Here is a 15,088-nt window from a genome sequence, read left to right as displayed (position 1 = left end):
ACCCTGGCAACACTTGCCGCGCAACAAAGCTTTTTAGTCAAAACCATGGCAACCAGTACCGTAAATATAGCCATTTCGAAAAAAAAAAGTTATCATAGAACAATGTTTAACATTTAAGATTAACACTACTTCTAAAAACCTTTTGTGAGACAAAAACAGTTATTTTTAATAATTCTAGAAACACATTAATGTAAAAAATGTGCCCGAAAACTAACAAAAAGCAACCAAGTGAAGTACATCTAATGTTTACACAACCAAGTACATCAAATTGTAAGGGACTCTGTTTTCAACACGTATGTCTTCGACATAGGCACTTACAATCATCATCTGTAGTGTGTCTCTTGCTTCAACCGCATACACGTCAACATACCTGTGAATTAGTTCTTCTTCCTCTTTGCTGGTATGGACTCGCTGAATGCTGTGCGGCTAACTCACGTGTTCTTCTCCTCCTGCGATGAACGGAAGCAGCTGGAAGATGATCAAATATCTCACGTGGAGCTTGCCTTGGTGGTTGCTGATTTTCTGTCAAAAAATTGTTTTTCAAAACATTATCTTGTAAGAAATAAAGAATGCCATCATAGACAAGGGAAGTGTGTGTTTCAAGTTAACTATAAAATATAAATATATGTTACATTATCGCAATTTAAACTTGAGGAAACATAGCACTATTTCAACTTATTAACACATATTTAAGGAATAAAGCCTTTAATCCTTAACAAGACTGAAAATACTCTCCACGATCATCATGGACAGATGTACAGATGGAATACCCACATGACGTAAATATTGAAACACCCAAGTGCATGAAACTGAAAAGACTTCATGAAGATCGTCCATCACGGAGAGAAAATGTTCCTAGGATTGTCTTCAAGTAAGCAACTCTCACTGACCCCGAGCAAGAACACGAGAATGACGTATCAGCACGTGAATGGTTGTGCAAGTTTATTTACCATAGACAAGACGCAAAGGTTGAGCTCTCTTTGTTCGAAGGGAGTACTTTCTCCTTGTGCCATGCTCCTCCTCATCATCGTCCTCATCATCTCCCTCTTCATCTGTCAAAAATCAGAGCCTTTTTATCAACAGAAAGTTGAAAGGCATGTTTCAACTCATCCAAAATCGAAATCAAGTGCGTATTTCAAAGAAATATTAAGGAGTAAAATGTCTGGAACGACTGGTGAATCTATTAAACAAATGAAGAGCCTAAATTTTACTAGCACTGAAGATGAAAAAAATCTATTTTCCGAAACGTTCGCTAAACATGAGATTAGTATTTTTTGATGGTAATGAAATATCTTCACTGTAGTGGATTCGCAACCCACGAAGAGAAGAATGAAACTGGCCAGAGGATCTCGGACTTACCTTCTTCATGATGTTTGTTGTCATCCTTCTCGTTTTTATCTCCCGTTTCCTCTGTTTGGTCAACATCCAAATTGTCCTCAGATAAGTCGTGATCTTGAGAGCCGTTGTGCATGTCATCATCAAAGAATCTCTTTGGACGACGCCTTCTTCTGGATTTGATGCTGCTGTATATGTCCGGCTGGCTTAACTCCTGTGGGAAAAAAAGGTTTTACTAGAGTGGTGGTGGCACATTCATTTTGAATTCAACTCCAAACGCTATTGTTTACCAATTGATGTTATGATTAATTGTTTCTCTATAAAAGGTGTTACTGTTTATGAAAAAATTAAAAAAAAAAAAACATTATCTCGAAGACTGTTCTGGGTCAGAAGTATCGCAAGTAGCGTGATTCAAAACAGGGGTAAAAAGTTGTTTTTTTGGAAATTTTTTTTTTTTGCAACAAAGACTAGATGTATGTTAGTAAAACACAAAGTTAAAAGTAACAAAAAACCATAATTGTACTTTAAGTCGGTTAAGCGTTTTGAATCGGGTGCGGACCGACCGGTTACAGGCTTGTGTTTTCATAAAGGTCTCATAAAGCCTGCTTTAAACAGTAAAAGGAACTAACTAAAATACACGAGTTACCGAAGCATCTTCAGGATTCTTTCCCTCCCTGATGAGCAGGTCGCGCAATTCCGGTTTGACTCCGTTTCTTTTCTTTGATTTCTGTCTCGTTATCCTCTCCACATGCCTGAAAAAATATACGTATATACAACGCTGAACCGCAAGTGAAGCCTACTTTTATTGTCATGAATTTATAGATTCATTGGTATGTCAATTGTCAAACTAAATCGAATTTGAATAGGGTTGGCTGGTTCCTTTCCTGTACACACGGTGGGGTTTGGCTCTGGCAAATGCGACGGGGGAAACAAACTTTTGACCACTCCAGAGTGTCCCATTTACAAAGCACGAAGCGGAATGCATGGCATAGCAGCGATGGACGAAGCTAAAAAAAACTAGCTTTTCATCATCTGGCTTCAAATCTAGCAATCTGTTTCGTACGAAAAAACCCTTAAAGTTGTTGATGAAGATTCTATGATATCTTTAAAAACCGTTTACACAAACTTACTCCATTTCTTCTGGAAGCATAGCAGCATGTTCTATTGTGCTCACATTGAGTGTGCTGTACATCGCTTTCTTTTTTCTGCTGCTTCTTCTCAAGAGCATTCCAGGAAAACCGTCTGCAAAATTTTCCATTTTAATCAATAAAAATATTGTTAATACAAAAAAGAAGTTCAAAGACAGTATACGGCAAATACAACGCAGAAAATATTGTTGTCAAAAATGTTAATAAAAACCTTGCAACACTGCCAATGTAAAAACAAGACAAACCAACGTCAAGGCAACACTGCACATAACTTGAAATATTGATTGCAAAAGTAAAGTTCCTCTAAACTTTTGTCTTTATATTACATATACAGCCTACTACGCCTACAGCCTACTACGCCGGTGTAGCTAAATGTAACACCTCTTGATGAAGAGCGTGGTCTCAAGGATGTAGCCAACGCACCAATCCCATCCTCTTCATCACCGGAACTTCCTTCTTCTTCCAAACCAAGTGACCGCAAAGACCTTGAAAGATCAAGAAGAATGTGTGTGACAAAAGATTTTTGTTTGAAGACTTAATGAAAAAGATAGGTAGTTTACCAGGAGGTTTCTCCACAGGAATAACTTTCATCTATTTAATTAAAAACTAAAATGATAAATGCCCAAAATCTGATAGGAGTAAATTCATTTTCAAACAGTTGGCAAATGCTCAATGAAAAAAAGGTTGAGAACGTCTGAGTTAACTGCTCAGGAAAAATCGCTACTTTTTAGTAAGGCTGAATTTTTATCATAGCAAGTCTATGTATAATTGTATATATCAGTGTTAAAACCAAATTTGGTGTCCTTACCTTCTATGGCTTACGCTATCTCTCTTCTTTTTATTCATTAAATCAACATCCATTTGTTGATGCCTGACGAGTGGAGGCTGGTACTTGCAATCAAAGTCATTACTGGAAATCACAAGAAACGTCCTTTCATCAGTAAAATTTTAACTGCTGTTAAAAAGCATAAAAGTATGCACATATAAAAAAAAATTCAATCAGTATCAATATAATGTCTAAATCGATTGGCTGTCCATTTTTTGAAGTTTATGAACAAAACTAAATTCAAGTGAACAAAACTACTTTTATGACTCAAATTACGTCAGAAAAAATAAAGCAACAGAAAAATAATACATTTGTTGTTTGTGTGACACATCCCTTGAACAATTACACAGGGTTTCCCAACTTTTAGTTTACAAAGCACGCACAAGAACATGATCATGTCTTGCTGCCCAAAGATATTTGTTTTAAGCCTAAATTACAATACAAAACTGTCATGATTGTACAATTTACAAATACGTACTGACATATCACAGGCACACAGAGAATAAATAATAGTTTTGGTAATATACACTTTTGCAATAAAATTGTGTTACTAACTCTCTAACTGGACTACTTCTTGGCATTGCATTCCCGTTGTATCTCTTTGAAGGGTAATCGTCATCATCATCATCACTGTTGCCATTTGCTGCTAGACTACTTGGTTCCTGTTTGAAATATGTGGAATTGAGTATTGATTGATTGACATTTTTATTTTGTTGCGAGTATAAATACACATGTTTAGCAAAGTCAGATAAAACAAACGATAACATAGAATGTATGGATACTGCAACGGGTGGCTGCGAAGTGACCTGGAAGGTCTTCTAGTCGAGCAGCCACCCTCAACAAAAGAAAAGATAACAAATTAAACATAAAAGAAGCGGGGCAAAATAATTTAAAACACAAGTTTACGGTATAGTTGCTTGAATGAAAACAAAATGCATCATCTAATAAGAGATCTATATAGGCCTGAAGCCATCATCATTAATAATACGAAAGGAGTAAATTTTTATAAAGATTTTTAAATGAGTTAGGTGAGTTTTTCTTATTTTCAATGGGATTGAATTCCAAATTTCCATACCTGTATACTTGAAACTACGTTGAAGTTTTGAAGTTGAGTATTGAGGAACATAAAAATTACCCTTGTCAATTGCATTTCTAGTATTGCGAGAATGAACATTTTTTGCTTTTTTAAAATAATTAGAAAAAGTACATGGTAGTAAATTGTTTTCATATTTATGCATTAATTTTAAAGTTTCGAGTTTGAACAAATCTTTTATTTTAAGAACATTTAGCTGTTTGAAACATGGAGTCACGTGATCCGACCATCTACCTCCCGCCACTATTTTTATTGCTTTGTTTTGGAATGTTTGGAGTTTGTCAACATGTGTCTTAAAAGTGGAACCCCATATTGTTATTGCGTATTGTATATGGGGATGCACAAGCGAGTGATATAACTGAAGTCTGGTTTTTGGAGGAATGAAAGATTTTAATTTAGACAAGATGCCGACGGACCGAGCAAGTTTCAATTTTAGATCATCGATGTGAGGATTAAACGAAAGTTGATTGTCAATAGTTACTCCAAGATATTTAGCGTGGTCAACTATTTCTAATTTATCATCATTGTAGCAGGCCTCGAAATTCGTTTTTGTTGACGACGGACAAACGTGTCCGGTCTGAGCAGCTATCTCGGCGGACAAATTAAGTTTCACGGCGGACACACCAGTTTTAGCGTCGATCTTCATGCTTAATCACTTTATCTTGATAACTCTTCGCCATTTAAGAGCTATGGCTACGGTTTGGAAGGCTTTTTAAAATTTCAGCGAAGGCTTTCATCAGACTAACGAGGTGCGCTTGGAGAGTCAAAGCGCCGTGTAGCTGCAATACGCCGCATAACTGATTAACTTCCACCGAACGAGGTCGTGTGGATTTTTGCGTCACAATGCTCTGAGCACTAGTCGGAAAACTTCTACACTACCGCTACTATTTTCTGCTGTGCAAAGTTTCACTGGGCATTTTTCTTTAGGTATATTTTTGCGTGTTATGTGAGCGAAAGTAAATTTTCCATGGGCCTTTTCTTTCTTACTGTAATACCAAAACTTAACAAATTTTGCTTCATTTTGCTGTAATAGCCTACTCGTATAATCTCATTTTGTAACCAACCTTGCCTTATCAATATTACTCGGAGATCAAAGCCAGACATTGTGACGTAAGACTTGAACTAAGTTGCGCGTGCTCCCATCGATTCTCAGCGAAGAATTCACCTTTGCTACGCTGATTCAATGTCATCAATCGTTAAAACAACGTAAAAATCGAAAGTTTTTCAGCTTGAATAGAATCTAAGCGATACAGTATTCACATTTTCTAGATGCGCGGGAAATTATATTCTCGCAATCGCAACAATAATTGTTTGTGCTATGCAATGACGATTTGTATCGCTAGTTCCTGTGTTATTTCTCGGCGGACAAATATGACCGATCTAGATGGTACTTCCCGCGGACATCACATGCTGTGACGGCGGACATGTCCGCGGTGTCCGCCGTGAATTTCGAGGCCTGTTGTAGAGAACATGGATTTCATCAAGATTACTGTAGTTTTTTTTTTGAGGAATTACTAATAAATTTGATTTAGAAGCATTGATAGTTAACTTGTTTGCATTTATCCATCTATTAATTTCAACTAGATCCGAGTTGAGCTTGTTTTCTAACAGACTTAAGTTTCAGAGCATTAAAATACAATATATTTTTCTGTTCAATATAACATTTTGTGTGAAAAGCATTGCCGGTTTAAGCAGCTTCACTCACGGAAGCCATGACATATTTTTCTGTTCAATACAAAATTTTGTGTGAAAAGCATTGCCCTACCTGCCATTCTGCCAAGCTGATACAATCTGCAGAGTTTACTAGGAATAGCACCTAAATGAACAGGCGCCACAATGCTCCGCACCTAAATATCCAGACGCCACAGTGTGCGCGCCTATTTGACCGGCGTCTAACTGTCTGCGCCTAAAAGACTTGCTCCCATATTCTAGCAGCCTGCTTGCATTACAGTTTGACAAATTGACATGGTTGCAACTCTATTTGTATCATTTTAAAGGAATTCGAGAAAGGCGAAGTGATATACTCAAGTCGAGAAACGAAATACTGCATGATACACTACAGTAGAAAAGATAAAGTTTTTAAAGTAGCAAAACGCGTTCTGTTATGAGTGTACCACTGTACATTGTTCATCTTAAAATTAGGGATGTGCCGATTACAGAATTTTTGCCGATGCCGATTCTTAAATATTTGCCGATTCCGATGCCCATTCCGATTCTTTGATTAAATGATTAAAGCTGCTTTTAGTTGGCGCTCTACAAGTGGTTGCGATTTTGTTACAAGTTGCTGCCTTTGAAATGTCTAAAAGCGTTCACTTTGTCGCCTGCTCTAGACAGCTTGATTTTTTACGGTAGTTCTTCGCTTCTTGCGCGCTACAAAGTGGTGATAGAAACGTGTTTTATTTATTGCGGAAAACTGTAGCCTAAATGTAAAGTGTTGATGTTGCAGCACAGCTCCTATAAAACCAAAGTTTTTAAAATGGTATCTGTTGCAAGAGTAGACAGCACCAGTAATCATACACCATTTTAACATCTTTGGTCTTGTTAAAAACTTTGCTGTAGCAAGCAGTATCAATTTTGCTGACAAAACAGCAAATGTAATTCGGAGTGGCTATTTTTACCCACATATTGCCATGGTCACAAGCAGGTTTTGCCAGAGTTAGGATTAAAGTTAGGATGGGTTAAGCTAAGGATCTTTTCCCAGGACTAAAAAAATTTCCAAAATACAAGTTTTGTTTTCAACAGCTTTGAACTTTTCTCAAATTAGGGCAGAATTCCTTATCTGGCAATGCTATTGAGCCATATCTAATCTAGTTTGAATTGCTGATTGGAGCAGCTTGTTTATGCTTGAAGATAAACAATAACAATAATATAGCGATAACTTTTTGCACAGAAAATATTACTTAGCAATAGTGACTAACAGGTTAAGGTTTTAGTGCAGTGATGACACCACAGGGTAGACGTATATTGTGCTGCAGTACTAAGTTATGCTCTATGTTATAATCTGCAATAATGGGTAGGCATTACATTATTAGTCATTAGATTATTCAGTTTTGTGATGTGATCTAGGCCGTAGTCAGGATTGAGAGCAGCAATTAAATAGTTTGCTTTTTTTCCAAAAATCCTTTTATTAACATTTAGTAATTTATTGTCGAATTTTTGTAAAATATCCTTGTACAAAGCCCAGAAGCAACCAAACTAGAGGAAATTTTGGCTGATATTCCAAAAACCACTTGGTTATAACCAGTATATATTTGTCAAATGTCACAAGGTTGAACAGACATAATCATGCACATTAAAATTTTTCTGTGGAAGTCAAGTGCCTTATTTTCGTCAATATAGCTACAGCCTTGGTTTAGATAGTTTATGTACTTAATACTGTAATTGTACATATTAATTATAAAATATGTTTGTAACTTAAGCAATATTTGGAATACCGTTAATCGGGGTGACTTTGACAGTCAGTGTGACTTTGACATTGGTTATCAAAGTCACACTGAACGTCAAAATTGAACAATGGTGTCCAAAATTCTGTATAGTTGTGCTTTTATGATAGTAAATTTGTATTTTGTTTTGTCTTTGTAGATACTGATTAAGTTTGATAGTATACTGTAACAATTATGCCACGAGTCTACAAACGGAAAGCTGGGTCGAGGGGGTATCAAACTGCATATACTCAAGTAGACCTAGAAAATGCTGTGCGGCAGGTGCAGAATGGACGATTGACCATTCATGCTGCATCGAAGCAGTTCAAAATACCATATGGAACGGTTTGGAACAAGACACGTCCAACAGTGAAACATGCAGGAAAACCAGGTGGACAATCAGTGTTATTGGCTGCTGAAGAGACAGCACTCGTAAAAGTCATCAACCACCTAACTGATTGGAAATTTCCATTATCGTCTTCTGACATTCGTTACCTTGTACAAGATTATGCTAATCGACAAGGTAAAACCATAAAAATCTTCCGGGGAAAACCTGCCTGGTTGGGACTGGCTAAAAAATTTTAAGGAACGTCAACATCTTACACAACGACTTACTGACAATGTGAAGCCAAGCCGTGCTGAAATTAGTTCAATTATCGTGAAAGAATATTTCAAAAACATTTATGAGGAGCTAAATGAGGTAGAGCCCCAGAACATGTACAATTATGATGAAACCAATGTAACAGACAATCCAGGGACTAAACAGTGCATTGTGAGAAGAGGACTTCGAAGAGTGGAAAGACATCATACTCCAAGCAAGCCGTGAGCAACTGAGCATGATGTTTTGCAGAAATGCAGTGGGAGAGTATCTCCCTCCGATGGTCGTGTATAAACCAAGGAATCTCTATGCTGGTTGGACGGAAGGTGGCCCACCTGGTGCATTATACAATCACTCAGTTAGTGGTTGGTTTGATTCCACTACGTTTGAGGAGTGGTTCAAGTTGTTTCCGGACCATGTAAAGGAGAAGCCTGGGAAGAAAGTGCTTATTGGGGATAATTTGGCATCACATTTCAGTACACAGGTGATAGCTGATTGTGAAGAAAATTATTTCAAGTTTATCAGTATAGTACCCAATGCAACCAATCTACTTCAACCACTGGATGTTGCCGTATTTGGGCCAGTAAAGAAGATGTGGAGAAGGATACTGGAGGACTGGAGAAAGGAGAGCAGAGTGAAGGGCAGCATACCAAAGACCGTGTTACCATCGCTTTTGAAACGACTGTGTAACCAGATGGAGGAGAAAAAGGAAAACCTTGCAGCTGGATTCAAGGCTTGCGGTCTAGTACCTCAGGATGAGCAGCAGGTGCTTAAGCGTCTCCCTGATGCAAACAACAATTCAACTGAGACAGTCCAAGAGGCCCTGGGAGAAGTTGTGGCAAACATGTTGAAGGAGCACCTGTCTCCACCAGCAACAACACGTCAAAAACGTGGCCCCAAAGTAGCAGCAGGGAAGGCATATACGTCTGAAGACATAGCTGCACAGAAAGAAATGTCGAAGATGCCATCTGGAACAGGATCTGAAAGTACCAGTAGTCAGAGAGGCAAGAAACGCAAGGTCATTGAAGTACCATCGAGTTATGAAGAAGAAGATGAAAGTGACAATGACGGTAGCTGTGATACTTTGCCACATCGAATTTTCAAGTTTTGGCTGACCAGATTAGCAATTGAACCAAGCTTATCAGCGTATGATTACAATTTTATGTTGAATGCTTTTTAACGCATCATTATGTCCATAAATTGTTCAGTAATGTAAAATATTTTGTCTGTTAACCATTGTAAAGCTGTTAGTATATGCAACTTTGTGCAGAAAAGTTACCCCTCTAATTTTTTCTCTTCGCGGCACGATAACCGGCCGTGTTATATCGTAGGCCACGATTAAGCGTAATATGCCTATACTTGGAGTTCACTTCTCTCTGCTTAGTAAATAACATTAAGCAACTTTCAGTGACTACAAATTTTACAATGATTAAACAATAATTACAAAGAACATTTCCGCTTTTTAATATTTAAAATTAAAGGCACGTAAATTAAAATGCAATAACATCAACTTTTCTCCAGTTGCTGGAGTAAGTCTGTTCCGTTGAGGCGTAAAAATATTGCCACCTGTGCTAAAAACTCGTTCGCTTTCGATCGACGATGGTGGTGACAAAAGCAATTTATTTGCAATTTTGCTCAGCTCAGGAAACATAGTATTGTTTGCTTTCCACCAAATCATTTCTCTTCTTGCTGCGCTAAAAGTGTCTGCATTAAGGTATGTATATTCTACAGATCAAAGAAAACTCCCTAATTTTGCCGAATGCCGACTAGAGCTGGGACAGCATTTGGCTGTAACATAGTCCGTTTCATGGGTTGAACAAACAATCGAGTGATTATTGCGCAAACGAGGTAATCTTTTTTCACGTGTTTACTAAGTGACAAGATTAATTCACTGCAATTCAGCGTCTGAAAATATATAACTTGCAACTTCACACGTTGTTTTCCATTGACGCCCTTTGTTTTGTTTTTTCTAAAAGCGTTTTGAATCTTTCAGACAGTTGTTCTCATTTTCTTTGCAGTTTATACTCCCTGGCTTTTTCTCTTAACTTACTTTTAGCGCCTCGCATACTGTAAGCTAATAAGTAATAACTATTACGTAATAATCCATTTCTCCTTTAACTTCTAACCGTTGTGTAATCATTCAACTTTTATATTTTATCTGGTCTGATTTTCTCTTTGAACGTTTTTCGTCATTTCAAAGAAAGAAAGTATTTTGATCTTGTGCCTACTAAACAAGAGTTTACAAAATGGCGGACAATCGTCATAATTTAGAGTTTTAGACTACAGCTCTCCGAATGCTAGTTGACGCTGATGCGGTTGTACAAAGAAGCCGTTCTTTGATCGGTATTTCCACGCGCTCGCGCTACTTTTGATTAGGAAACTTTAATAAAGAATCGGAAAAAATCGGCAATTTTTTTCCGATGCCGATTCTCCAAAAATTGCCTATACCTGCCGATTCCGATTAATCGGCACATCCTTACTTAAAATATTCCAGGGATAAATTGTAGCAATTGGAAACAAAGTGCTTAATGCAGCAAGCACAGCTAAAACAAGGCACAGTGAAACTTACATGGACAAGTTATGCGCAACCAAAGGTTTCGTGTTGGATAACAATCATCAGGGACAACACTTATTCAAACAGAAAGCAAAGACATATTCAGCACTCATTGAATAATTCACATTTTATTTTAATAAATCGTGCACCAGATGATTCTCATTTACCATGAAACCTTAGGTAGGCTAGCACATAACTTGTTCATGTTAGTTTTACTATAATTACATTAATTAAATCAAATATAGTTATAACTATCTGAACCCTTAACAGCCTGTTTCACCTAAATAAGGATCATCAGAAGGTCCTTAATTAATGTGTATAATAATATATACACAATTATATCAATGCAAATACAGTACAGTAATAAAAACTTTTGCAAGTAATTAGTCATCTTTTGTAAAAATGTTGTTTTTCTTGGAATGGTTAGATTCTATTTGAATAAAAACTTCTGATGATCCGTATAGGTGAAACAGGCTGTTAAGGATTCGGATACAGTATTTGATTTAATTCGCTCTGCTTTGTTTTGTTTTTTTGCTTAGCATCAAGCACTTTTTGTAGTATTAATAGTTTTCATTGTTACTGAGATTCTATTTGAATAAGTTCCTTCTTATAATCCCATTAAGGTGAAATTGCCAGCTGCATAGCCAAGTGGTGAGAGCCCTGGAACGGCACTCGAAAGGGTGTCGGTTCGATACTGCTTAAGAGCATGCGGCTATGTCTTTGGCAGGACACTTTAAGGCTTGCTTGAAGGTGGACACGAAGATTGGCTTCCTTGCCTTGCCGTCCACTTAATCTAAATCTTTAACCACCAGGTCTAAGCCCGGATACGACAGCAACAACAAAAGGTGAAACAGGCTGTTACGGTTTTTAGTAAACTAGTAACTAATTTTGATACACATATTTCATGCTTTCTTCATAAAATGAACTTTTTATATGATACAATCTGGGACAAGTGAACCAAGGTTGTCATTGTTAAAATAATATTGCAATGCAAATACAGTAATAAAAACTTTTGCGAGTAATTAGTCATCTTTTGTAAAATGTTGTTTTTCTTGGAATGGTTTGATTCTGCAATATGATATCACAAACTGTTTTGAAAATAAAATCCTATGTTAAGGCTGACAAACTATCATAATAATAGAAACAATTAGGCAACAGAGCATTAGTATTATATGCAATGGTGGCATACACTCATTCTCTTTAAACTCATAGCTCTGGAGATAGTGTGTACTTGTGTAACAAAGGAAATTTAATGGCAAGCGCTCTACACATGCCTAGCAATCACAGCATCTGCTTATAGTGTGTCATTTTTACAAAGGACATATTTATTAAAAGTTTTCTAAAATAATGTACTTAATCTGGGTCTGCCACTATTCGGCGAGTCCGATTCGACTAGTCCGATTCGGCGAGTTCCCTATTCGGCGAGAGCCTTTTTCGGCGAGTGCCCTATTCAGTTCAGTTGTTTTTTTTGCTCTCTGTATTTTAAAATTAGTTTTTTCGCACCTTGCCTTTCTACCATATCATGTGATCTGTTTAACACCTTTTGATGCAGTTACCTTTGATTCTCGTGGAGCCTATCGTTGAGTTTGAGCTAGTCAGAAGTACTGTGCAGTTTTTGTATTTTTCTACTTATAGATTTAGTTAACCATTGCATTTTATTCAGATGTAGTTAAGTTGTATGTATATTATTCCTGAAGAGGACATCTTGTGATGTCGAAAACGTTCGATATTTAATTGTTGCGTAGTTTTGTGTTTTTTGTAAATATAATAATCTTTAATATGTTAAACTTGATAATGATGCTCGGCTTCGTATGCCTATGGTTTATATCAAAAACAATACACGTCAACATAGCAAAGGTGTAGAAAAAGGTAGAAACGACAAAACACGAACGTTAAAACGTGCTTGTGACCGAAATAAGTTATTGAGTTGAAAGAAATTTGGCACGGTCGCAACACCTTCAGAAAAATTTAAGATATGAAGGGAAAATAAAACAAAGAAAATATTACAAAAAAAATAAATCATGTTTATGTCTATAAGTTAGTACTTTTGAATAGTTAAAATGATTAGTTTGGATCAACAAATGTGTGACCTACAGCTTGGATTGAAAGGAAATTATCGGGTACCGTAACCTGGTTATCCCAACCAGCAAAAATTTGTCCCAAGAACACAGTTCATTTTTACATTGTAGTAACAGAATGAAAAGGCTAACCAAATGTGTGGCCTATCGTGTTAACGTCGCTAAACGTTGAAATCGTGTAGAAAAGGGAGCTTTTGCTGACTAGGATACTTTGAAACTGAGAAACATTCACAGAAGCCTTTCAATTTGTTCCAAGAACCCAGTTAGCCTAACAGTTCATTTTTACATTGTAGTAACAGAATGAAAAGGCTAACCAAATGTGTGGCCTACAGCTTGGATTGAAAGGAAATTATCGGGTACCGCAGCCTAGTTATCCCAACCAGCAAAAATTGCCGTTTTTACATCGTTTTAACGTCGCTAAATGTTGAAATCATGTAGAAAAGAGAACTTTGCTGACTAGGATACGTTGTGTTGTAAAATTACGTTTAGTCTACACTATGTTCCTACGTTCTGGTTTCCTTGCCTAGAGCGCTTCACGTTGATTGTTTTCTCAGTTCGCGTTCAGTTCTCAGTTTAGCGCTCAGTTCTCAGTTTTCTCATTGTGTGATTTAACAGATCTACTTTGTTCGCTTTATATTTATGGTTTGTGTTTTGTAGGTACACTTCGTTTCTTAGTTTTTTAAAACTCAATAAATGGATGTTATAGTTACACGTTGAAGCTGAGAAACATTCACAGAAGCCCTACGATTTGTTCCAAGAACCCATTTAGCATAACATTTCATTTGTACATTGATTCAACGTCTGAATACATTATCTTAAAAATGCAACGTATCGTAGGGCTTCTGTGAATGTTTCTCAGTTTCAACGTATCCTAGTCAGCAAAGTTCTCTTTTCTACAATGTAAAAATGAACTGTTAGGCTAACTGGGTTCTTGGAACAAATTTTTGCTGGTCGGGATAACTAGGCTACGGTACCCGATAATTTCCTTTCAATCCAAGCTGTAGGTCACACATTTGTTGATCCAAACTAATCATTTTAACTATTCAAAAGTACTAACTTATAAACATGATTTTTTTTTTGTAACATTTTCTTTGTTTTATTTTCCCTTCATATCTTAAATTTTTCTGAAGGTGTTGCGACCGTGCCAAATTTCTTTCAACTCAATAAGTTACTTCGGTCACAAGCACGTTTTAACATTTGCGTTTTGTCGCTTCTACTTTTGCTATGTTGACTTGTATTGTTTTTGATATGATGGTCAAAAATAAAAATAACTGAATTGACATGACGAATTTTAATTTAATAGTTCAAACATTTTATTTTTATTCCTTTCTGCACGATTTCAACGTTTAGCAACGTTAAAACGATGTAAAAATGGCAATTGTAAGTAGGCTACGGTACCTGATAATTTTCCTTTAAAAATTTCAAAAACTTGCCGAATAGGGCACTTGCCGAAAAAGGCTCTCGCCGAATCGGACTAGTCGAATCGGACTCGCTGAAAAGGGCCATTCCGACTTGATCTAGTACATTATATAGCATAAATGTTACAGAAATAAAAACAGATGGTACAGTACCTCCATTTCAACAACTTTAGAGGTGCTCCTTGTTCTTCGCTGTCTTAGTGAAATAAGTTCACCTTCTTCATCATTTGATTCTGCATACTGCACAGTTTGCTGACGGTTCGAAATCGATGAGCTACTTGCATACCTTTGATCAGTGTGCTCAGACATGGAAGGGTGTCCTCTTTGTCTTGTTACAACCATAATTTATGCAATTGTGAAATGCTTAAACATTGTCAAAATGTTAAAGAACTGAAAAAGTATAGATATTTGACTAAACAAACATGGAACTTCTTTTCTCATGTTGTCGCTATATATCAGGGCACCTGCCAGTTAGCCACTGTCTGGTGTCATAGTCAAGGGAGACTAGGCATTAGGGTGAACAAAAAAAACTAAATTTTGATTTTTAAACTTTTTCTTGTTTAGACCTCTGCATGATGGTCCAAAATGACACCTTGCCAAGTTTTGTTGAGATGGC

General features: G+C 36.8%; 2 protein-coding genes across 3 annotated transcripts in view; one reads left to right on the top strand and one right to left on the bottom strand.

Moving 5' to 3' along the window:
• Window positions 1-14,741, bottom strand: part of LOC145766139 (uncharacterized) — a 32,890-nt gene extending 18,149 nt beyond the window's left edge. For both annotated transcript variants that reach the window (XM_082577795.1, XM_082577796.1), the window contains exons 1-9: window positions 14,626-14,741; window positions 3,865-3,971; window positions 3,292-3,393; window positions 2,865-2,968; window positions 2,466-2,577; window positions 1,982-2,087; window positions 1,360-1,549; window positions 951-1,052; window positions 371-522 (exon numbers count right to left, since the gene is read on the bottom strand). In XM_082577795.1, coding sequence (XP_082433921.1) covers window positions 371-522; window positions 951-1,052; window positions 1,360-1,549; window positions 1,982-2,087; window positions 2,466-2,577; window positions 2,865-2,968; window positions 3,292-3,393; window positions 3,865-3,971; window positions 14,626-14,631 — 981 coding nt within the window. In that variant the 5' untranslated portion in view covers window positions 14,632-14,741. The remainder of the gene's footprint in view (window positions 1-370; window positions 523-950; window positions 1,053-1,359; window positions 1,550-1,981; window positions 2,088-2,465; window positions 2,578-2,864; window positions 2,969-3,291; window positions 3,394-3,864; window positions 3,972-14,625) is intronic.
• On the top strand, window positions 8,664-9,614 carry LOC145767535 (uncharacterized). The gene has a single exon (XM_082579377.1). It carries the CDS (start codon window positions 8,664-8,666, stop codon window positions 9,600-9,602), a length of 939 nt encoding a protein of 312 aa, XP_082435503.1. The 3' UTR covers window positions 9,603-9,614.
• Window positions 14,742-15,088: the final 347 nt, after the last annotated feature.

Source organism: Aplidium turbinatum, chromosome 3, assembly GCF_918807975.1.
Source record: "Aplidium turbinatum chromosome 3, kaAplTurb1.1, whole genome shotgun sequence".
NCBI classification, from domain to species: domain Eukaryota; kingdom Metazoa; phylum Chordata; class Ascidiacea; order Aplousobranchia; family Polyclinidae; genus Aplidium; species Aplidium turbinatum.
Note: the sequence above shows the minus strand (reverse complement) of the source record. Positions and strands in the feature narration are given on the sequence as shown.

What these genes read in the sequence shown, in the direction of transcription:
- LOC145767535 (XM_082579377.1), top strand. Translation starts at nt 8,664, where the DNA reads ATGTTTTGCAGAAATGCAGTGGGAGAGTATCTCCCTCCGATGGTCGTG.